Genomic DNA, 23,522 nt, shown 5'->3' with positions numbered 1-23,522 from the left:
GCCCACATTTCACTGCTTCAGCAACCTGAGCATTCATTGAAAGAAAAAAAATAACATTCACCACCATCAGACAGCTGTGTAACCTGCTCAGGTTTCCGATAAAACAACTACTGATCAATCACTGGCAATCTGCACCTTGTATCAGCTGCAAACTGGAGAAACTCTCAGGACAGCATTATAAACTGACTCCTGTCAAACTGATTTTAAAAAATTAGATAGGCCTTTTATGTATTACATGAACAATGTGCATTCTGCTTTGAATATGACTTGTCAAAGGGACTGATTTTCTGGAGTTGCTACCCTGAATTAAACGTATAAAGCCTCTCAGGTTCTGAGGAAGAGTCTGCAGCCAAAAGGTTAACTGATCTGTTCTCTCCACAGACGCTGGCTGATGGACTGAATGTTTCCAGCAATTTTTGTTTTAGTTTCAGATTGCAGCAACTACAATTTTTTTGCTTATTGATTCCAAGCGCTCTCTCTGCCTGACTGAAAAGCCGCTTTACAAATATTTTTTCAGGAGAAGAATAATGTGAGCAGCTGCACACCAATTTGGTACATGCACATACTAAGATAAAGACTGTTATTTCTATAAAGCATTTTTATTATGGACATAGTGCCCTCTTGAATAATTAATTTACAAAAATGTTTAAATTTCAGTGCATATTAGTAATACTTTTGAAGAATGTACTCCATTAATGTCAATTTCCAGTACCTTAAAAGTTGACCTTTTAATTTGAATGCTGCAACTATCACAATTTGTATGTTCCACTTGTTGCAAACATTACTTTTTTTACAATGAAGATTAATTGCATATCTTCTAGGTACCAGGAAGAAGTCAGTTAATTTGTGCTCAGCCAATTGCAGATTAACCAGAAACCATGGGCAGGATTTTTCACTGAGCGGGCGGGCGTGGGCCCACCTGCTTGGGTGTAAAATGATGTGTGATGATGTCGGGCGAGCGTCCCGATGTCATCGCACACTTGGGCGATATTTTGGTTGGCAGGCACACACGGGAGTTGGCAGTGCACCTGCTGACAATTAAAAGGCCTATTAAGTCCATTAACAAACCAATTGATTTTGCACTTTTTGCGAAACCTCATCCATGGGCCCATGGATGAGGTATTGATCCATCATTTAAAAAAATAATTCATCCTAATTTCTAACATGTCCCTGCTCATGTGACAAGAGTCACATGAGGGGACATATTTGTTAACATTTTAAAAATATTTATTTTTTATTTTCAAAACTGTTCATCTCCCTGAGGCACAGAGCTACCTCAGGGAGCTTTTCCAGTGCATACTCAAGGGCATGCACTTGCCCTCCTCCCCTCCCCCCACACAGGCAGCACTGAGCGCTGAAGCACGCGTTTCACACTGGGCAGGCCTTATTTGGCCCGCCAGTGTGAAATCGCGGTCCGGCACCGATCGCGGGCAGTGGTCAGCTTCCTGAACGCCCCTACCGAGCCCACTCGACAAGGGCAAAGTTATGCCCCATATCTTCTTCACATATAAACAAATGATGATGACTGTAACATCGCCAATAACCTGTTTATTTTAAGTAGGCAGCTTTTGGCATCACAATTGCAAGTTTAAGCCATTAGGTAGAAAATTCCACACACAATTGTTAACTGTTAACCAGAAGTATTTAAAATCCGACTCAATAATCAGATGTGGAGTTTTACTACTGGTAACACTAACCGAGAAACACTTCACAGCATTACATTACAAACATTTACAAACAGGGAACATAAACTGACAGCTGATAATCTCATTCATCTTGCATAGCAGACAAGTAGTGGCGTACTGCCTGCCACAACATGAAACATTATCCCAATTGTCAGTGTTCATTTCATTAAATACAGATATTATTTAATTGGAGTTTGTGCTCACCAGGCATTTTTTAGCATTTTCCATTAGATTCTTCCTTCTTTGAGATCCCTGAGGCAAAATGTTAATGTTGGCATGTCCAACTGCACGGTAGAAGTCTGTGCAAGTTTCAGTTGAGAATGTTTCAGGGCTAAAAAGTTGAACATTGCAGGTTAAATTCCACTTTATGATTGATTACACTTTTTTTTGTTTCTTAACCTTTGTACTATAACTGCTGACCTTTCACCTATAATCATTATGGTGGGAACGGCTGCGAAAAACAGCAAGAAAAAAATTACCCAGCCTCTATCCAAGTTAAGTCTGTGCCAGGAAGGCCTGTGGCCCTAAGGGACAATTAATGCCCAATTAAGGGCTCTTCTGCCGCCGTTGGTATTAACTCAGTGGCAGGTGGGTCTGTTGCCATGTTTGCCATGTGAATAGCACAATGTGCAAACCTGTGTGGTCTCCCCGGAGCAGGGTGGGGGTGGGGGGGGGGGGCATCCCTTGTTCAAAGATACTTAGATCCCAGTCAAGAGATTGGCACTGCGAAGGGGCAATATCACTGCTGCCCTTGCTGCCGACCCTGCTATGCTGCCCTCTCCACGACCCCCTTCTTACGAAACCCCTCCCCACCATTACATAACTCTGGCCTAGGTTGTTTTGAGATCACCTCCAGTGGGTGTTGTTGCAGTAGCAGCCACCACCTCCCCAATGGCATTGCTGAACAAAAGAGCTGCCAGCTTCCAATTGGCTGGTAGCTCTCAGCAGGTGGGATTTGTGCTCCCAGTGTCCTAATGTTGTGGCCTGTTAAATGTCTGATTGGCTCGTAATTCGGTGGGCCTTCCCCAAAAGAGGCAACGCAGGTCTCTCGCCAGCTCATCAGCCGGCAGCTGAGAGCAATCCCCCCACCACCGACACCTCCATAAAATTCCCCCAAAATATTGGCTCAATAGTCTGGATTTCAAATAATTATTTGGATGGCGATACTGCTCCGACTTCCTATTGACTTTCTGTTATGAAGTACTTTTGACAACATTTTGCTTTTCTGGCTTTTAACAAAGTTTGTTGGAGAATTGTAGGGCTAGAGGAAGTTACAGAGATGGATAGAGCAAAGGCATGACGGATTTGAACACGAGGAATAATAAATTGAAAATGGAGTTGTTTGGGGACCTAGAGCCAATGTTGGTCAGCAAGCACAGGGGTGACAATGAACAGGATTTGGTGAGCTAGGGCATGGATAGTTGAATTTTGCAAGAGCTCAAGCTTTTGGAGGGTGGAAGATGAGGGGCCAGCCAGGAGAATTTTGGAATATTCAAGCCTGGAAGTAACAAAAGCAGGAAGGATGAATGTTCAAAGGTACAAGTTAATAAAAATTCTTGTGAAATGAAAGTGGAATGAGTACTTTGTATTATAAACAACTGTTTAATCATTTGTCTATACAAATGAAAACAAAAGAAAACAAACACTGCAAATCTTACCCATAGAACAGCAAGACATCCTCAGGCAAGGCAGAAATGCTTCCTGGTGTTCCGCTGGAATTCAGTCTTCTAGCCATGCATATCAGCTGAAGAAACAAGTTTTCACCATTAAATAAAATTCACAAAGCATTAAATAAGACCTCATTTCTTTTAACTGTATATTTATCAGTATGCTTTTCTGCTTACATGGTTTTATCCTAAAAAATATTAGATACATTTTAAGTTAGAGCAAACAATGAATAAATAGTTTTCTTTTCTACCTGACGGCTAATTGTTTAAAAAGAACCCATCCACTTACACAGAGTTAAAATCAGGCCCATATATTTTTTGTTTTAGTTGTTCACAAAGCCAGAATTCTTGTAAATTTTAACTTAACTTTTTGATCTTATTTCTCCAAGGGCAGGATCTTCCGGTCAGCGAACGGGGGTGGGGCCCACTCACTGACACGTAAAATTAAGTGGGATGACGTCAGTGGAACTCCCAACGTCACCCCGTGTCATTTCCATTTTCAGGTCGGCGGGGGTGCAGACAGATCAGCTGTGCGCCCGCCAACCTGTCAATGGCCTATTGAGGCCATTGAAAAAGTAATTAACATCATTAATGGACCTGCCTGTCCAACCTTAAGGTTGGCGGGCAGGCCAGGAGCCCTGGCGGGCTTAAGAAAAAGCATGAAACCTCATCCACGGGTGGGATGAGGTTTCAAGAGGGTTTTAAAATATTTAATAAAGGTTTCAATGAAAGTTATGGACATGTCCCAACTCATGTGTCACATGAGGGGACATGTCAGGGAAATCTTGCTATCGTTTGTTTAACAATTTTTAATTTGGAGCCGATCTCCCTGAGGCAGCACTTAGCCTCAGGCAGATCGGTGCACTCTTTCGCGTGCATGCGCGAAAGAGCGCACTCTCGGTTGAGGGAATCCCCTCTGCCCGCACAGGGAGCGCATAGTGCTTCCTGGCGGACATCATGCTGGGCGGGCCAGGCGCGCCCCCAATTGGAGGCACGCCTGCCTGCCTGCACGTGCACTTCCCCCCCAACGGGGGGAAGATTTTTCCCTAAATATTATTCAAATTAGTCAAATACTGTTAAGTAAAATTTGTCAAGATCAAGACACCAGCCTTAATCCAGTTACGTTTGTCATATTATGCCCTAGATTGAGAAAGATTATGGTTGTATACAATTGGTAGGTTCAAATGCCGTTATTTTATTTCTAGAATGATCATCAAAGGATTATAATAAATGTTAATACTTGTGAACATCCTGGGGGAGAATTTTCTCCCCATGGAGGAGGCTGAGCAGGAGCGGGCGGGCGTGCAGCTGATCATCGCCTGCGATCGGCTACGCACCGCCATTTTACGTGGGCGAGCCAATTAAGGCCCTCCCAGCATGACGTGCACCCAGAAGCAGTAAGCGCTCCCTGTGCGGGCGGGGGGAGGAGGCTGGGTCAGGGCCTGCGCGCGAAAGAATGCAGAAATCTCCGAGGCACAGAGCTGCCTCAGGGAGATTAGTTAGATTTTGAAAAATTTAAATAAAGAAAATGAAAAATTTTTGAGACATGTCCCCTCATGTCACGTGAGCTGGGACATGTCAAAGAATTTTTAAAATAATTTTTATTGAATTTTTAAACACTTCATGAAACCTCATCCCGCCCGTGGATGTGGTTTCATGATAAATACGAAGGCTGCCTAGGCTCTCCCCCTGCCCGCCAACCTTAAGGTTGGACGGGCAGCTCTGTTAATTATTGTAATTGTTACTTAAATGGCCTTAATAGGTCTTTGACAGTTCGGTGGGCATGCAGCCGACTCCGATGTGTGCCCGTTGAACTGAAGATCTGAATGACACGTGGTGACGTCGGGACGCACGCCCGACGTCACCGTGCATCATTTTATGCATCAGCGAGTGGGGCCTGCTCCCGCACGCCGCCCCGAAGATTCTGGCTCTGGCGTTTAATTCTGATTTCTGTTTACGCAAGTGCATGAAACAAAAATAGTAATTTAAGAACATTCATTATTTTCAAATGTCTTGAAACAGAATTTTAGATTGAATTTGGAATAGTTGCAACTTACAGTTACAGAAACAGAAAATTAAACAAAAGGATTGAAACTGTGCTGTCTGATATTGGAAATGAACCCATTAACTTGTTAAGAAATTCCTTTGACCATTATGTATAAAAAGACATTAATCCCTAGAAAATAAATTATTTGAGGTCTTTGTGAAAGTAATATGCAAAAGATTTGAAAATGATTAACACCTTCCATGCTCTTGTAGCATGGCATGAGTTCAATCCAAGGATGTAGATTGGCATTCTATCCTTACAGTCCTCAATTAAAATGTATTAGAAGACAATAACTATACATCACTTCCTTCTATGTTATATAGATGAACAAAGAGTTTAATTTGTAAATTAATTTACCTGATCATGGCTCAGTGAAGTCTTACCCTTCGTGGCTTTAACAAATTTCTGGAATTGTTTACTGTTCAATTTGCTTCCTGCTGCACAACTGAAACCTTGAAGAATGGAGGCTGAAACACTGCAACATAGAAAAGCATTATTAATGTTTGTCAATAAGACTTTCATAAACTAGCATTTAGAAAATGAGGGTCTATTATAATGGTATTATCTTTCTCTGACATTCTGTATAGATTATAATTGTTGTAGGGTGTTGGATACCATTTGGTAGGTCTTAATGAAGTCTTCATAGTCTCAAGCTAGGAGCTGTCTCCATGCGTGCTTGTGCACATGGCTCTGACTGACCCCTAGGTGTGGGTCATGTGTTCTCTTACATCACTGCGCAGGCGGTACTGTACTCAGTCCCACGTTAACCCTATAGGTGCCAGACCCTTAACTACAATAATGCTTCTTTTGAATTGCTTTTACAATATACAGTTATGTGCTTATGATCTAACAACGTATATAAGTTAATTCCTTTCTCTGTAAGATTAATTTTTAATTGCTCAAACTGATCATGACTCAAATGTGATACTGGAACTAAAAATAATTGTGCACTTTGGATGAAACTGATATTTCACCGAAGCAAATGTATCATCTGCGGATATAAAGCATAACTTTTCTGTATATACTACTGATTAAATCGCAACAGAATACTAGCCTATGTGATATTATTTATAATTGCCACCAAAGTTCTGTCTTGCTTTTTCAACTGAGGCGTGAACCCGTTAGCGTAAAGTTAACAATACTCCTTGTGAAAATTTACATCGGGAATTCGAGAATAAAATACTTACTTGTCAAAATTTATGGTAGAATTTCGTGTCAAAGTGCCAAAAAACACAGCAGCCTAAAAAAAAAACAATCATAAACTGTACACGCTTTCATGAATTTTAGCTCATTAGGAGCAGCTGTTATTCACCTAAATGACAAAATTAGGTCACAATTATTCAAATTGATTTATAAATGTTAAGAAAATAATACACAGGGTTTAGCAGCATGGGCAGCATTACAACAACTTATTTTAATTATTGACTGTGCACCATAGTATTAAGGTACATGATTCACAGGGATACCAAGATTACTTTTCTCTACCTTCTATCATTACAAACTGCATGCTTTAAAACAAAAGTACAAAATCAATAAATCATGAGCAAAATTGCAAATGCTTGGTTTACTGCACTACAGCTGGTTAGGAGCAGGTCAGATTTTTAAGTGGCGCAGTGGAATAGAACAGCAAGGGGAAGATTTGTAAGCAATGTATTACGATCTAGCTAGGTGTAGTAAGAAATATATTGCCAGACTATATCAGAATATCATTAGGAATTGTCTTGCAAGAGACCTGTCATTAAGGCACAAAAAGAATCAGTAAATTATTAAACTTCAACAACTGCAGTGCTGAACTCTTGTTCAAAAATATTTCAAGTTTACAATTAAGTGCAAAATCAGCATCATGCTATCTGTTTTAATTCCTTTTAAACGAGAAGGAAGCAATACTTTTTCTGTTGCTAGTTTTCCACTCCTGATCAAAGTGATAACTAGTCCATCTTCCTTTTCCAACTGTTAGGATGCTACACAAGATGTGCTTGGATAGTATCCCAAATTCTAATAGGCATGGATATTCAGCACAAAGCTGAGCGCACTTTGGCTTTCTCTCAGAGTTTATAAGGATCACTGCAGGTGAGAGATATAAAAAATTTGTATTGGTGCAATAAATGGTGCTCTTTGGAGGTTAAGCGACATAGTTGGAGCAGAATAATCAGAGATTTAGTTTGCAACTGGCCGGTGCTTTGCCTCAGTTGATATTAGAACTGGCTTCCAAACGTGGAAAAATTGTCTACTCCACAGAATTGGTTCTTTGCACCTAGGTGAGAATGAAATTTTACAAAATATTCTGAATTTTTATTTCAGTTATTTTCATCAAACATTTCAATAACTTACTTGTCCAGGTTTCCATTGTTTATTATTCACAAGAATTAGATTAATATTTTTGGAAATCAGTCGAGGCAAACGTATTTTGGTTGCAAGTTTAGATGGAACCATCTGTACTGCTGTAATGGGATCATTTGAAGATTCAATAATCTAAAGAAGAATCAAACACATGAAAACATTTGGTAAGAGTGAAACAAGGCATTACTTTAAAAGATGGGCTCCTCCTCTTCCTGAAGCCTAAGGATTTTTGGATTGGAATATATGTTATTAATTATCGAAACTCCTTCCTCCCAAAAAATAAAAGAGGAATAGCTAAATAAAATGGGTGGAATTTTCCAAGGGCCTTTGTGGCAGACAGCTCACCACCACCTTCTCAAGGGCAATTAGGGATGGGCATTAAGTGCTGGCCTAGCCAGCGATGCCTACATCTGATGAATGAATAAAAACATTGCAAATCCCTTAAGGAACAATGGCAGGTGGTTGGTCTGTGATTTTCTGCTTGTGACATTCATAGATCCAGCAATTTGGGTGGTCATAACAACGAGTCAGCAATTTTTTGATAAGCTGCGGACTGCACATGAAGCCTTGCTACTGGTATGGAGCCTCAAAGTTCTGCTCAAACATTCCGGACTCAAGCAGATGTATATAAAAATCCCAATAACGTTTTATGGTTTAAAGTTCAGAATAGAAAGATAAAAAGCTGAATGTTATCCTAGAGATTTGGGTATTTGGTGTTGTCACAAACAACTCTATACCTGCACATGAGATACAACTAGCAACAAAAGACATTGTAATTGCACAGTCTTATTCTATAAAGTCCATCAAAACATCAGACCTAAGCAAAATTTTGCAATTTAAATCTAGTTTCATCTCAAAAGAAAAATGTTTAAGCTTTTCTTTTCCTAGTTGTGCTATGGTAACCAGCATCTGTACCTAAGGCAGGAATAAATTCATAGGGTAGAATCTTCGGCTTGGCGAGCAGGACTGGGGCGTAAAATGACGCGCGGCGACATCGGGTGTGCGTCATTTAGATTTTCAGTTTGGCAGGCATGCAGCCAAGTTGGCTGTGTGCCTTCCAAACTGTCACAGGCCTATTAAGGCCATTTAAAAAGTCAATAAAGCAATTAGCTGAGCTGACCGTCCAACTTTAAGGTTGGCGGGCAGGTGAAGAGCCCAGGCAATCTTCGCATTTTTTATGGAACCTCATCCATGGGCGGGATGAGGTTTCATGAACGTTCTTAAAGTGTTTGAAAAAACGTTAATAAAATTAATGGACATGTCCCAGCTCATGTGACAGTTTCACATGAGAGGACATGTTCTTGAAATTTTTTTTAAAATCTTTATTTAATGTTTTATAAGTGAAAGTAATTTCCCTGAGGCATGCGGGAAAGAGCACACTCCCCAACTTAGGCAAACCACCCCCCCCGCCCCCACCGCACAGGGAGCGCTCAGCACCCACATAAATTGGCAGTGCCCAGTTGATCGGGAGCGCTGATCGGCTGCGCGCCTGCCTGCACCCGCCCCCTCACAAACCACCCCCCTCCAAAGGGGAGAAAATTCTCCCTATAATCTAATTAGTTCTTCATTGTTTAGATTCTAAGATTTAACCCTGGATGTTTCTTATTGTAAGGTCTTTCACTGAAAATCATGCCAGAACTAATTACAGCAGAAGAATCAAGCACTGTTGCAACATTTGATTTGCTGCAGCTGTTTAAAGAGACAGACCAACAACAGGGGAGGGGTGGGGGGTATGTGGGGAAGGGGAGCTGGTGGTAGTTGAGCAGTCTATCTAAGTGAAAAGTTATTCTACTGAAAAAAAAGTTATGGGCAGGGTTTAAAGTGAAAGAAGACTTTTTCCCAAAGAAGCAGAGCATCAGTAGAGACCTGGTCTACTCACTTGGCATTATTTACATGAGGTGAGGTGGATGGACAGAAATGGTCTCTCTAAATTTTCTTTTTGTTTGCGGTTTGTTTATTTCAATTTTATGTACAGTACCCTAAAGGAATAAGCCTGCGTGATACCTTTATGATAGTTGTGCGTGCATGCAGCTTAGAGGGAACATTGGTGGTGAGATCTGTCCCCAGATGGGAACATATCACAAGGCATCCCCCATCTCATTTTTCTACAGTATCTGCCACAATCCCACATAAAAGATGTGGCATTTATGATGAATAGCCAGACCAATATCTGTCAAGAAAACAAATCTGAAATGCAGAGAATAGATTACAGCTGAGGTTTTCTGAGTTGGCGCTGGTAGTGAGATACTCTGTTCGCCATTAGTGCATAATCAGAAGGTCGCGAATGTGTTCCAGTTAACAGAAAATTAATTACAGTGTGCCTGCAGTCTTCTGATCTGTACTGGCAGCCTCTTGGTTCCTCAGCATCTTTGCAGATTTGGAAAATTTACCCTATTTATGCAGATAAACAAAATGGGGCTAAAACTCAGCACTAATGAATGTGGATTCCAGTTTAGTGCTGGTTTTTGCCTGCCTGAAACCTTAGCAAATTGGCTAAAATCTCTGGGGGCATCAGGGGGAATGGTGGGGGGCTGGCTGGGGGAAGGAGGCTTTGTCCACCCCAGGGAGTGGACACACCTTCTCCCTGGCCCCAGTTGAACTATTTCATGGGCTCCCACATTTCTTTTTACCTGATAAAGCAAATGCTAATAATCCATTGTCCCATTGCCCTGCTGAGATGCGAGGGAGTGAAAACTCTCAGGCTGGGCCTCCCAACTCCAGCTCTTCCTAGCCTAATGGCCTTGCAATAGAGACAGTTGCAGTGAGCGTTGGTGGAGTTACAGTGAGTGCATGTGAGAGAGGTCAAGGATTTTTGTCTTAACCTTTTTAAGGTACTGATTGTAACTAATTGTAATGAACTTGAGACTTTTTAAGTTGGCCACCAGTGTAACTCTAAATTCAAAAGCTGTACTATGTCCTGAAAAGTAAAGTAAAATGGTAATTTTTTATCCCATGATGGTACTCAAATTTATTGGTCACTTACCTTTTGGACAACAAGTACTTGCACAGGCTCAGGAGCAAGCAATATATTTTCTACAAAGGTAGTGTCATTAACGACAATGGCGATCACACTGCTATTGATTTTCTTAATTTCATCTCTTGAAAGCCCAGATACTAAGGTTCCCAAATTCAATAGGTTGGTAACATTGTTAACCTAATAAGTAGAATAAAAAATGGTTAAATGTGATGAATTCTATTCATTTGGCTGTTATTCCTTCAGTCTGCAGCTCCATGGCCTTACCAATGCCTGAATACGGTTACATTATACTGCACTCGACCATACTGGAGCATTTTTCAAGTCATTTGTCATATACGGTACTTTAATTGTTATATCATTTTATTGGGGCTGGACTCGGGTCTTCTCCTAGCCTTGTATTTTTAATTTATTTAGGCACAATTTAAAGTTAACAATTCGGAATTGCAGCCAGCAGTATAAATCTCATTACAATAAGAGCAGTGGGCTGGATTTTCATGGAGTTGGGAGGCTCTGTGGAGAAGTGAAAATGGTGGCCGGGACCCGATTCCAGGAACCTGGCCCCAATCCCAGGGTTTCTGATTCTCAGGAGTGCTTTTTAAGAATGTGGGCTGGTTCGGGTTGCAAGCTGACACCCTGCAGTCCCGACCTGGCTGGCTCCATTGTGGGGATAGGCATGTTCTAGTCTTCCGCAATTTTCATGAAGTTGGGCCAGGTTCTTAGAGATTTGTGATTCACGGCACCTCAGGGGTGTCACAAACCATACTTAGCATGAGGGAACCTTTTGAACGGTAAGTTCTAAAGGCCCTCTTCATGTCCTCATCATGCCAAGTTATGTCCCTCATTTACTCCCTATGCCCCTCGTGCCCCATGCCAAAATATGCCCGCCCCCACATTCCCCCTATGGTCCTTCATGCCAAGATATGGCACTTCCATGCCCGTTCATCCACCATACACTGTACAGAACCAATTAACCTTATAGTGACAATAGGATGTGAAAAAGAAAGTTTAAAAAAAGTCATGCATTGATAACTTTTCACTTTCTTTAAAAAAAAACTCCCTTTTACAACAGGCCAATAAAAGTGTCAATCATCCAGACCCTTTAAAGTATCAATTGTTGAAACTGCAAACACTTGAAACCTCTTGTAAACAAAACATTGTGAAATTGGCATAAGATACCAGAGGGCTGGAGCTATCAATCAAGCAACGTTTTCCTTGCAGCTCAGGTGCTTCAGTACTCTAATGGATTTCTGGGCTCTCAGCCAAACCTCATTATGCATTCTTGGCTTGAGAGAGTGTGTGTGTTGTGGGGGTGGTGGGGTGAGAGCTAGAGGGCTTTACCTTTTTCATTATAACTGGGATAAAGTGCCCCAGCACCAAGGCGGGCCTTTTAAGCAGCTTGCCCCTGTGGCTGCCTCGGAACTCTTCCCATGTCAGCTGCCCAACTACAGCATCCCCAACCCCACCCCACAATGAAATTGCTGTCTTTCCTAGCGCTTTCACCTGAGGCGGGCAGAACGAGCCAAGTATTTTCCTGACTCCCACTACTCACCTCAAGGATGAAAAATAAGCCCAATGACTCTGTTAATACCTTCTGATAGAAGGATTGGTTCTGTGCTCCCAATCAGGTGTGAGACTCACAGGGAATGTATATAGTGGGAAATTATGCAGCTCCTGGGGCTGAAATTTTCGATGAGCGGGTGGGTGCACGCTCTACCTGCTCGAGCATAAAATGACGTGCGATGACGTGGCAAGCGTTCCGACATCATTGCAAACTCATCTGATATTTTGGTCGGCGGGCATGCGCGGGAGTCGGCAGAGTGCCCACCGATAATTAACAAGCCTATTAACACCATTTGAGTAATAACCGAATGCAATTTTTCGCTGCCCATCCAACCTTGTTGGCGGGCAGGCAAAAAGGCCAAGCAGCCTTTGGATTTTTTATGAAACCTCATCCACGGACAGGATATTCCATGCCTCGACTAATAAAGGCAAGTATCCCATATGCCTTCTTAACCACCTTATCTACCTGTCCCGCTACCTTAAGGGACCGGTGGACATGTGGTGAGGTCCCTCTGATCCTCGGTACTTCCCAGGGTCCTACCATTCATCGTGTATTCCCATGCCTTGTTTGTCCTGCCCAAGTGCATCACCTCGCACTTATCTGGATTAAATTCCATTTGCCACTGATCAGGCAATCTGACCAGCCCGTCTATATCCTCTTGTAATCTAAGGCTATTCTCCTCACTATTTACCACCCCACCAATTTTCGTGTCATCCGCGAACTTACTGATCAACCCTCCTACATTAAAGTCTAAATCGTTTATATGTATCACAAACAGCAAGGGACCCAACACCGATCCCTGTGGAACCCCACTGGACACAGGCATACAGTCACAAAAACACCCCTCGACTATCATCCTCTGCTTCCTGCCACTCAGCCAATTCTGGATCCAATTTGCCAAATTGCCTTGGATCCCATGGGCTCTTACCTTTGTTATCAGTCTCCCATGCGAGACCTTATCAAAAGCCTTGCTGAAGTCCAAATAGACTACATCAAATGCATTGCCCTCATTTACACACCTGGTCACCTCTTCGAAAAATTCAATCAAATTGATCAGACATGACCTCCCCTCAACAAAACCATGCTGACTGTCCTTGATTAATCCCTGCTTCTTCAAGTGTAGATTAATCCTGTCCCTAAGAATTGCTTCCAATAGTTTCCGCACCACTGAGGTTAGACTGACTGGCCTGTAGTTCCCTGGTTTATCCCTTCCTCCCTTCTTGAATAATGGTACCACATTGGCTGTCCCCCAGTCCTCTGGCACCTCTCCTGTGGCCAGGCAAGTATTGAAAATTATTGCCAGGGCCCCTGCTATCTCCTCCCTTGCCTTACTCAACAGCCTGGGATACATTTCATCCGGGCCTGGAGATTTATCAACTTTAAAGCCTGCCAGACTACTTTCTATGCTAATTTCTTTAATTATATCACAGTCCTTCTACCTGACTTCCATACCCACGTCATCCCTCTCACTTGTGAACACCGACACAGAGTATTCATTTAGAATCCTACTTACGTCTTCTGGCTCCACACACAAATTACCACTATGCTCCTTAATGGGCCCTACCCTTTCCCTAGTTATCCTCTTACTCTTAATGTACTTGTAAAATAACTTTGGATTTTCCTTTATTTTACCTGCCAATGGGATGAGGTTTCCAACAGCAATTAAAAATTAAATAAAAAGTCACATGAGGGGACATGTTTTTAACAGTGGCAAGTTTTTTATTTGAGAGTTTTTAAATCTTCAGCTCCCTGAGGCAGCTCTGTGCCTCAGGGGGCTCTCATTGCGCTCGTCCTCTTCCCACCCACACCTCGGCAGCGCACAGTTCACATGCCAGCCACCATGAAATTGATGTCGGGGCCCAATCGCAGGCAGCGGTCAACTTCGTGATCGCTCCCAGGCCCGCCCGCTGTGTCCGCCCAACAAGGTAAAAATCCTGGCCCTGATTTCCAACCACTAATTTTAATGGTCAGGACATTACTTCTTGCATTTCAGCAGATTTTCACCATGTGCTTCCAATAATCCTAATTGGCAATATGGAATCAGTCCTATTTTGTTCATTAATTGCACAATTCCTTTGATTTATTTAAACCTTACCTGAAAGTTGATAATTGTCAACCTCTTTACCAATGCGTTAGCTTTGCCATAGGTCCAGCCATTGACTTCACGCAGGCTGCCCAGGGATTTTAAGACATCGCTGCCATTGATGTTCTTGATCTGTTTTGTTGATAGTCCAGCAGCTGATTGGCCCAGGTTAATAAGAGTATTGGAGGAGAAGCTTTGAATTTTACTCACTAGAGCAACTGCAAGCTGCAAGAAAATACAACCATCATCAGGGTTTTCAAAAGCATTGTCCTCATGAGTGCAAGAGTTCCTACCATAATAATAACTTACAGGGTTAGGAGATTTTACAAGAAGCTTGGTTGAAGGGATGTTTTGAGAAGGCTTTAAAAAGCAATGAATGAAAGAGAGAGATGGAAAGGGTTTGGGGAAAGAGTTCCAAAGATTAAGAGAAAGATAAGGTTCTATTATCAAACGGGGCATTGAATGGGGGGGGTGGTGGGGGCGCTGGTGGGGTGGGGTGGTGGATGCACAGGAGACTAGATTCAGAGGAGCAGAGGACAGGGAAGGAAGTAAGGCCAGAGAAGGTTGCAGAGGTAGGATGGGGCATGGATATGGAAAGATTTGTAGATAAGGGCATGGATTTTAAGTTCAATCTGTTGCTTAATGACTGATCAATGTGGGTCAGCATGGATGGGGGAAGGGCAAAAGGCAGGTGGGGCTCAGTGTGATACTAAGTTGTAGACAAGGAAATTTCAGTGTATGGAGGTCAAAAACCAACAAGGAAGGCCTTATATAACTCAAATCAAGAGGCGATTAAGGCTAGATAAAGGGGCTTTTAGTGGGTAGAAAGTGGGGTTTGAAACTTAGCCCTGGATTGATTAGAACTAATCGTTTGGTGGTACAGAACTTGAGTATTGCTGAAAAAAGAGACATGTTGAAGATTCTCATCTTGCATGCATCAGGACACTCGCAAGAATACAAATATAAGGGGAAAACAACAATTTATACTGTATGTGAAGAGTGCTGATTGGTTGGCAAGTAGACTCTGATTGGTAGAGGCAATGCCATGAAGAATGCACCAGTGATTATGACTGACAGTTAACTGCTGACCATAGTTTGAAATTTAAACCTGGTCTGATTGGTCAAGGCATTGCCCTGAGGAATGAATAAGCAAATGGCTGTTACCTATGCTGTTTAGCTGAAACAGGCGCAATGTGTGTACATGTTCTTTCTTTCTGCAAAGAACAGGGCCCCACATATTAATATATGTAGCTTACAGTGCATGCAAATGCACCACACTGCGAGCCTGACTATCTTTAATTATCAGTGCAATTCTTAGCATGAGGATTATTTAGCAAACATTATCTCTTTTTTCAGTAATATTGATTAGAACAATGAAACTGTGTGAATTCTGGTTCAGCTTGATGATGGAGTCAACAGGAAATGTGTGGTATGCTGGCAGGGTCTGAAAACAAAACCTTTGGCCTTTTTAATGTTTAATTATAGTATAGTCTGGATCATTAACATTAATATCAGGCAGGCAGTCTAATATTGAAACAACAGCACAAAAAGTGATCTGATCCAACAGGGCCTAGATTTTCCACTCAGTTTACATGGACAGAGGTAGGCAGGAAATTCAATGGTGAATAATCTGCCAGTTCCCCACTCACAACCCCCAACACTTTTGGGGTTACATTGCTGGACATGAGACAATGTACAATGGTCTTGATACTAAATCTCCCATGACTCGCAGTAGGTATCAGGGAGGTTAAAAATTAAAAATTGGGGATTGTATCCACACCCCACCTATGTATGTGCCACCACTTTACAGCAGCAAGTTGTGCGTGTCCTGCTTGGTGGAGTGGGACATTTCATTAATATATTTAAATCAGGTTCCTACATTGCAATTGGAAGCATGATTTAAAGTTAGTATTAGCTAAGTTTTCCAGGGCTCGGGAAAGCTGGCAGCAAATTGAAGGCAGGAGCTAGCTGTCAGCTCCAGCAGTGCTTTTCATAACACTCCGCGTGAGCTAAGAGGAGCAGGATGCCCTTCCAACCCCTCAAGAAAGCCTTGGGTCTCCCTTCTACCAACGGGAATCTCTCTTTGCTGCCACAATTGGCAACCTCCCCCCACCTTTAGCCATTCTTCCTTGCCATTGCCACGTTCCTCCACAATCCCCACCCCCATAACCAAATCTTGATCTCTTTCTTGCCACTGCCCAGGAACCAGATTGATGGCTGGCCCACTACCAAGCAGGAAAACCATAGGAAGGAGGTTGCAGTCTATCAATTTGGCCAGCTGTTGAGCAGGAGACAAAAGAACATGTTAATTATAAATTTAGCAGGACCTCAGTGTCCCCAGCCTCTCCTGGCCTCCCCAACTACTACCCTGCCCTGAATCCTTCCCACAAATATCAGGGCGTACATGCAAATATCACACTGTTCCTTCACTGTTGCTGGGTCAAGATCCTGGAACGTCCTCCCTAACAGCACTGTGTGCGTACCTGCACCTCATGGATTGCAGCGATTCAAGAAGGCAGCTCACCACCACCTTCTCAAGGGCAATTAGGGATGGGTAATAAATGCTGGCTTGCCAGCGACACCCACATCCCCTGAATGAATAAACAAAATAATATGTTTGCCCATCTATACAATATACAAATACAACATGCCTCCTGTCATTGTACCTTAGCAATGATAGATGCAAGGAAGGTCTGTTTGATCCAGTGTTGTTAAAGATTGCACATTTAAAATTTAAATAACCACTTATGAAACCAATTACTGAACAATTAATTATATAGCTAAAGGCACCAAAATTAAAATAGCATTAAAAGTAGTTCTGAAGAAGTTATATTAGACCCAAAACGTTAACTCTGTTCCTCTCTCCACAGATGCTGCCAGACCTGCTGTGTTTTTCCAGCACTTTCCTTTTATTTAAAACAAAATTATTTTGGGGGGATTTACACTGGCAGCACTATGGTCAGTGGCAATGCTATGCTGTGACAGGCCCTCCCAAAGCTTGCCACATTCAACCTTTACCCCAATGGCTGAAGCTGTCTGCCCATCAAGATTATGTAAATAACACAAAGGCCAGGAAAGTAACTAGGATCAAGAGCACATCTTTGCTAATAGCGGAAGTCCTGCCACACTGAAAACAAGTAGTAAATTCCTACCTGCATTTGTTCATCTGTTGGTGCCGTTTCATTTGTGCCATGAGTCTGGCAAGCTTTGTTTGCTTTCTTAAGCAGGGTTACAGCCTGCTGTGTTGTTAAAGATTGAACTGATGAGGTACCGGCAATGAAGCAAACCAAACTGTCAGGAATGCTGCATAAAAATTGAGAAGCCAACAACAATCAGGATTCATTATGCAGATACAGTTGGAAAATGCAACACAATATGAAGCATATTAAACCAACAATGTAAACACTGTCACACATAGTAAATCACTGGCATCAAAAGCAGTAAAACATACCTTTTAAATTCTGTACTGTTTTCCCTTAAAAATGATCAAAAACTGCCTTGAAGACATTGAACTGGGATTAAAATTTACAATAGAATCTGATATATTTACAGTGGAGAGGCCACATAAATGGGTGCTATTTTAATTAGAACAAAGACAGTTAAAAGCAGATTTGATGGGAGTAGTTAAAACTATAAGAGGTGTCGATGAGGTGAAATAGGATAAACTAATTTCAATGGGTGGTGAGTTGTTAAGTAGAGGGTATAAGTTTAAGATCACCATAAAAAGAACAATTGTTGAGACCACACCTAGAGTATTGTACATTTTTAGTCATCTTACTTAAGGAGGGACACATTTGCATAGGAAGCAGTTCAGAGAAAATTCACCAGACTAACTCCTGGGGTGAAGAGCTTGTTTTATGAGGTTGAAGAGGTTGGGCCTATACTCATTGGAGTTTTGAAGAATGAGAGGTGATCTTGAAGATTCTGAGGGGGCTTGACAGAGTAGTTGCTGAGAGAATGTTTCTCTGATGGGGGGAAATCTAGAACTAGAGGGCTCAGTTTCAAAATAAGAGATCTCCCATTTAAGACGGAAATGAGGATCCTCTCTTGGGATAAAGGGTATAGAAGGTTGATAGTGTTTGGAATTCTTTTCCCCAGCAAGCAGTGGAGGCTGGGTCATCAAGGGAGTCAGGGTTATGGGGACAGGCAGAAGTGGAGTTGAGGTTACAGTTAGATCAGCCATGATCTTATTGAATGGTGGAGCAGGCTTGGGGGGCTGAATGCCTACACCTGCTCCTACTTCTTGGGCAGAATTTTTCCATTGGCGAGCTGGGGGCGGGGCCCGTTCACCAACGCAAAAATGATGCAGGATGATGTTGAGGGAACCCCTGACGTTATCCCGCTCCATTTAAATATTCAGGAAGGCTGGGGGACAGCGCGATCAGCTGTCCGCCCGCCGACCTGTCAATGGCTAATTGAGGCCATTGACAGGATAATTAAGCCAATTAAAGGCCCTGCCCATCCAACCTTAAGGCTGGTGGACAGGCCAGGAGCCCCAGTGGGCTTCTGAAAAAACATGAAACCTCATCCACCGGCGGGATGAGGTTTCATGTCTGTTTTAAAAAACTTTAATAAAGTTTATGTGATATTTATTAACATGTCCCATCTCGTGTGACATTGTCACAGGAGGGGGACATGTTAATAATTTTTTTATTTTTCTATTTTTCAACATTCAAAAACTGTCAGCGCTCTCCCTGAGGCAGCACTTAGTCTCAGGGAGATGTGCGCACATGCGCGAAAGAGCACACTCTGACAGTTGGGGAATCCCTCCCCCCCACACAGGAAGCGCATAGCGCTTCCCGTCGGGTGGCCCGCTGGGTGGGCCTTAATTGGCCCACCCACTCAAAATGGCAGCGGGGCCTGTTTCGGCGGCGGCGATCGGCTGCCTGCCCGCCGCCGAGCTGGTGGGGCCCACCTGCCCATCAAGGGCAAAATTCTGCCCTTTTATGTTCTTATGTAAAAGAAGAGGTTCAGAGAATTATTTTTCATGCAGTTTTGTTAGCGTATGGAATGGCTGAAACGACTGGAAGCAGAATCCAGAATAGCTATTGAAATCTAAAAAAGAACAAAAAAGAGTAAGGGGAAAACAAAGGGGGAATGGAACTAAGAGGATTGCAATGTCATTGGGCTGGCAATGGCAGGATAGGCCATATGGCCACCTGCTGTGCTACAAAGCTCTAGGATTCCCACGAACATAGCTTTGAAAAAAACTGTTAGCGACTGTCATGTAATTTATATTCGATTCAGATATTAAATTAAATAACAAGCTGCAAATTTTCCAATAGAATAGCAAGTATCCAGTAAAATATTACATCAGTGATTTGGGTGCACTTTTGTAATGCAACATTCAACTTCATGTTACCACAGCTACCTCGACTACAGCTCCTCACACCCTGCTTCTTGTAAAGACTCCATCCCATTCTCTCAGTTCCTTCGCCTCCGTCGCATCTGTTCTGATGACGCTACCTTCAAAAACAGCTCCTCTGACATGTCCTCCTTCTTCCTTAACCGAGGTTTTCCATCCACGGTCGTTGACAGGGCCCTCAACCGTGTCCGGCCCATATCCCACGCATCCTCCCTCACGCCTTCTCCTCCTTCCCAGAAACATGATAGGGTCCCCCTTGTCCTCACTTATCACCCCACCAGCCTCCGCATTCAAAGGATCATCCTCCGCCATTTCCGCCAACTCCAGCATGATGCCACCACCAAACACATCTTCCCTTCACCCCCCCTGACGGCATTCCGTAGGGATCGTTCCCTCCGGGACACCCTGGTCCACTCCTCCATTACCCCCTACTCCTCAACCCCCACTTATGGCACCTCCCCATGCCCACGCAGAAGATGCAACACCTGCCCCTTCACTTCCTCTCTCCTCACCGTCCAAGGGCCCAAACACTCCTTTCAAGTGAAGCAGCATTTCACTTGCATTTCCCCTAACTTAGTCTACTGCATTCGTTGCTCCCAATGCGGTCTCCTCTACATTGGAGAGACCAAGCAAACTGGGCGACCGTTTTGCGGAACACCTGCAGTCTGTCCGCAAGAAAGACCCAAACCTCCCTGTCGCTTGCCATTTTAACACTCCACCCTGTTCTCTTGCCCACATGTCTGTCCTTGGCTTGCTGCATTGTTCCCGCAAACTGGAGGAACAGCACCTCATCTTCCGACTAGGCACTTTACAGCCTTCTGGGCTGAATATTGAATTCAACAACTTTAGATCTTAAACTCCCCCTCCCCCCATCCCCACCCCGTTTCTCCCCCATCACCCCCCCTTTTTTTTTTCAATAATTTATATAGATTCTTCTTTCCCCACCTATTTCCATTATTTTTAAATCTAAAACTAAAACCTTGTTAGTCTTTCCACCCCACCCCCACTAGAGCTGTACTTTGAATATCCTGTTTTCCATTCTTAATTAGCACTTTTCTTAGACAAATATCACCACCTTCAACACCTCTTTGACCCTTTTGTCTGTGACATCTTTTGATTATCTGCTCATCTCCACAATCACCACACCCTCAACGTCTCTCTCCCCCCTGCCACCTCCCCCCCCCGCCCCCCCCCCCCCACCTTAAACCAGTTTATATTTCTCCCTTCTCCTAACTATGCTTCAGTTCTGCCGAAGGGCCATGAAGGCTCAAAACGTTAACTGATTTCTTCTCCGCCGATGCTGCCAGACCTGCTGAGTTTTTCCAGGTAATTCTGTTTTTGTTTTTTATTCAACTTCATTTTCATCATGGAATCCTCCACCATCAACATCTAGGGGGTTAACATTAAACTGAAACTTTACTGCATCAGCCATATAAGTACTGTGGCTATGAGATCAGGTCAGAGGCTGGGAATTCTGCAGCAAGTAGCTTACCTCCTGACTCCCCAAAGCTAGTCCACCATCTTCAGGACACTTGTCAAGGAGTGTAATGGAATACTCTCCACTTGCCTGGATGAGTACAGCTCCACTAACATTCATGAAGCTCACCACCCTCCAGGGCAAAACAACCAGCTTGATTGACACCTCGTTCACCATCTTAAACATTCATTCTCTCCAACATTGGGACACAGCAACAGCAGCAGCAAGGGGTAACATCAACAAGATGCACTGCAGCAACACATCAAGGCTCCTTCAAAAGCACTTTCCAAACCCACAACAAGAAGGACAAGGTGAGCAGACACATGGGAATACCACCAGTTGCTTGGTCGCCTCCATGTCACACATAATCCTGACTTGAAATCATATCACCGTTCCTTCACTGTCACTGGACCAAAATCCTGGAATTCCCTTCTCAACAGTAATGTAAGTGTACCTACACCACATGGACTGCAGTGACTGAAGAAGATGGCTCACTGCTATATCTTCTTCAAAGGCAATTAGGGACGGCTAATAAACGATGACCATGTCAATGACACTTATGAATGAATAAAAAAAGGCAGTAAATGCTTTTAAACTTTCCCCGAGTTAGAAAAAACTAATCATGTCAGTATTCAGATCTGTTTTACTCCAAGTTATGCGAATGTCACTTGTTTAATTGTGCCGAAAGTTATAAACAACGTATACCTTGACACATTAATGGCTGTATTTTTGAAGAGTGCATTGGCATAAAATCTCTGGATATCTTCAGGAAGCTTAAGACTGTTCAGAAGATTTAGATTGTCCTGGTTGGCTGCAAATATCTGTAACTGCAGAAAGCAGGTGTTAATCAGCATTAGGATTTTCACAGCAAATATTATATTTAAGGAATAATAAGTAAGAGACAAGTCAACATATTCATTTGTAAGGGCAGAAGAAGAAAGGAAGATAACTTAAGCGACTGAATAACATTGTTATACATACTGTTGCATCGTCGGTGAGCATAGCAAGGTCATCAGTGCTTGTATAGATCAGAAAATCCCCCAAGTAATTGGCAAACCAAGCAGTAGAGTTCAGAGCTGGATCACTTGCATTATAACATCTTGGTTTGGGACCTAAGTAAATAAATGAAGTGCAATCAGAACAGCATGAAACAAAGATTTCCTCCAGTATTAGTGGGTCTCCTGTGAACTCCCTGCAAAGTCAGCGAATTTTCCTCAGAGAGTATTAATGATGCTGCCTGGTATAGGCTTGGAGATCTGCAGCTTTTGGACGCTCCGTCCAGTGGCAAAAGTGCATTGTTGTGGGGATAACTGTAACACAGAATGGTGATGACCAAAAAAGGAGTGAGTGATGTACATGGCAAATTTAATACATCAGAAATGGATAAGTTAAGCCACAAAGTTTATATGTATCAGGAACTACACAGCTCCAGGAAATTCCTCTGCATGGTCACCTTCATGTTTCTACTCATATTAATGGAAAAAGTGAGCACAGAAAGGAGTTTAAAAATCAGAAGATTTGATTAAATTCAGCCTAGAAATTGTCTATGATGTCATTTTCTCTGCTATTTTGCTGAGGTATAAATTGCTACATGTTAATACTTGGTTTTAATGACAAAGGCCAGAATTTTTCAGTCGGCGTACCCGAACATGCCAGCGTATAAAATGACACGCGATGACGTCAGGCGTGCGTCCTGACGTCATCGCGCTGTCTTGTGATGTTTAGTTCGGCGAGCGTGCACCAGAGTTGGCTGTGCGCCCGCCGATAACTAATAGGCCTATTAAGGCCATTAACAAATTAATTAATGTAATTGTTTACGCTGCCTATCCAACCTTAAGGTTGGTGGGCAGGCAAGGAGGCCAAGCGGCCTTCACGTGTTTTAGGAAACCTCATCCACGAGCAGGATGAGGTTTCCTAAAGCTTTTACCACTTAAATAAAAAAAATTTCTGAAATATAAAAACATGTCCCATCTCATGTGACACAGTCATATGAGATGGGGCATGTTTGATTAAATTTTCAAACCATTTCTTTATTTATTTCAAAAGCACTTCAATCTCCCTCAGGCAGCTCTGTGCCTGAGGGAGATTCACAGAATCACAGAGTGCAGATGAGGCCCTTTGGCCCAGCGAGTCTGCACCGACACGTGAGAAACACCTGACCTACCTACCTAATCCCATTTACCAGCACTTCGCCCATAGCCTTGAATGTTATGACGTGCCAAGTGCTCATCCAGGTACTTTTTAAGGATGTGAGGCAACCCGCCTCCACCCCCTCCCAGGCAGTGCATTCCAGACCGTCACCACCCTCTGGGTTAAAAAG

The 23,522-nt window shown here is 42.9% G+C and overlaps 1 protein-coding gene across 1 annotated transcript in view; it reads right to left on the bottom strand.

The window, feature by feature from the left end:
- Positions 1-23,522, bottom strand: part of LOC144690297 (uncharacterized) — a 152,518-nt gene that overhangs the window by 22,026 nt on the left and 106,970 nt on the right. Inside the window, exons 37-46 of the mRNA XM_078557651.1 lie at positions 22,184-22,314; positions 21,908-22,029; positions 17,513-17,663; positions 14,373-14,585; positions 10,723-10,893; positions 7,731-7,871; positions 6,587-6,639; positions 5,757-5,874; positions 3,344-3,429; positions 1,890-2,016 (exon numbers count right to left, since the gene is read on the bottom strand). Coding sequence (XP_078413777.1) covers positions 1,890-2,016; positions 3,344-3,429; positions 5,757-5,874; positions 6,587-6,639; positions 7,731-7,871; positions 10,723-10,893; positions 14,373-14,585; positions 17,513-17,663; positions 21,908-22,029; positions 22,184-22,314 — 1,313 coding nt within the window. The remainder of the gene's footprint in view (positions 1-1,889; positions 2,017-3,343; positions 3,430-5,756; positions 5,875-6,586; positions 6,640-7,730; positions 7,872-10,722; positions 10,894-14,372; positions 14,586-17,512; positions 17,664-21,907; positions 22,030-22,183; positions 22,315-23,522) is intronic.

The sequence above is a fragment of the Cetorhinus maximus genome, chromosome 15, assembly GCF_964194155.1.
Source record: "Cetorhinus maximus chromosome 15, sCetMax3.hap1.1, whole genome shotgun sequence".
In the NCBI taxonomy this organism is placed as follows: Eukaryota; Metazoa; Chordata; class Chondrichthyes; order Lamniformes; family Cetorhinidae; genus Cetorhinus; species Cetorhinus maximus.
The sequence above is the reverse complement of the archived record's forward strand: the minus strand, read 5'-3'. Positions and strand labels throughout refer to the sequence as shown.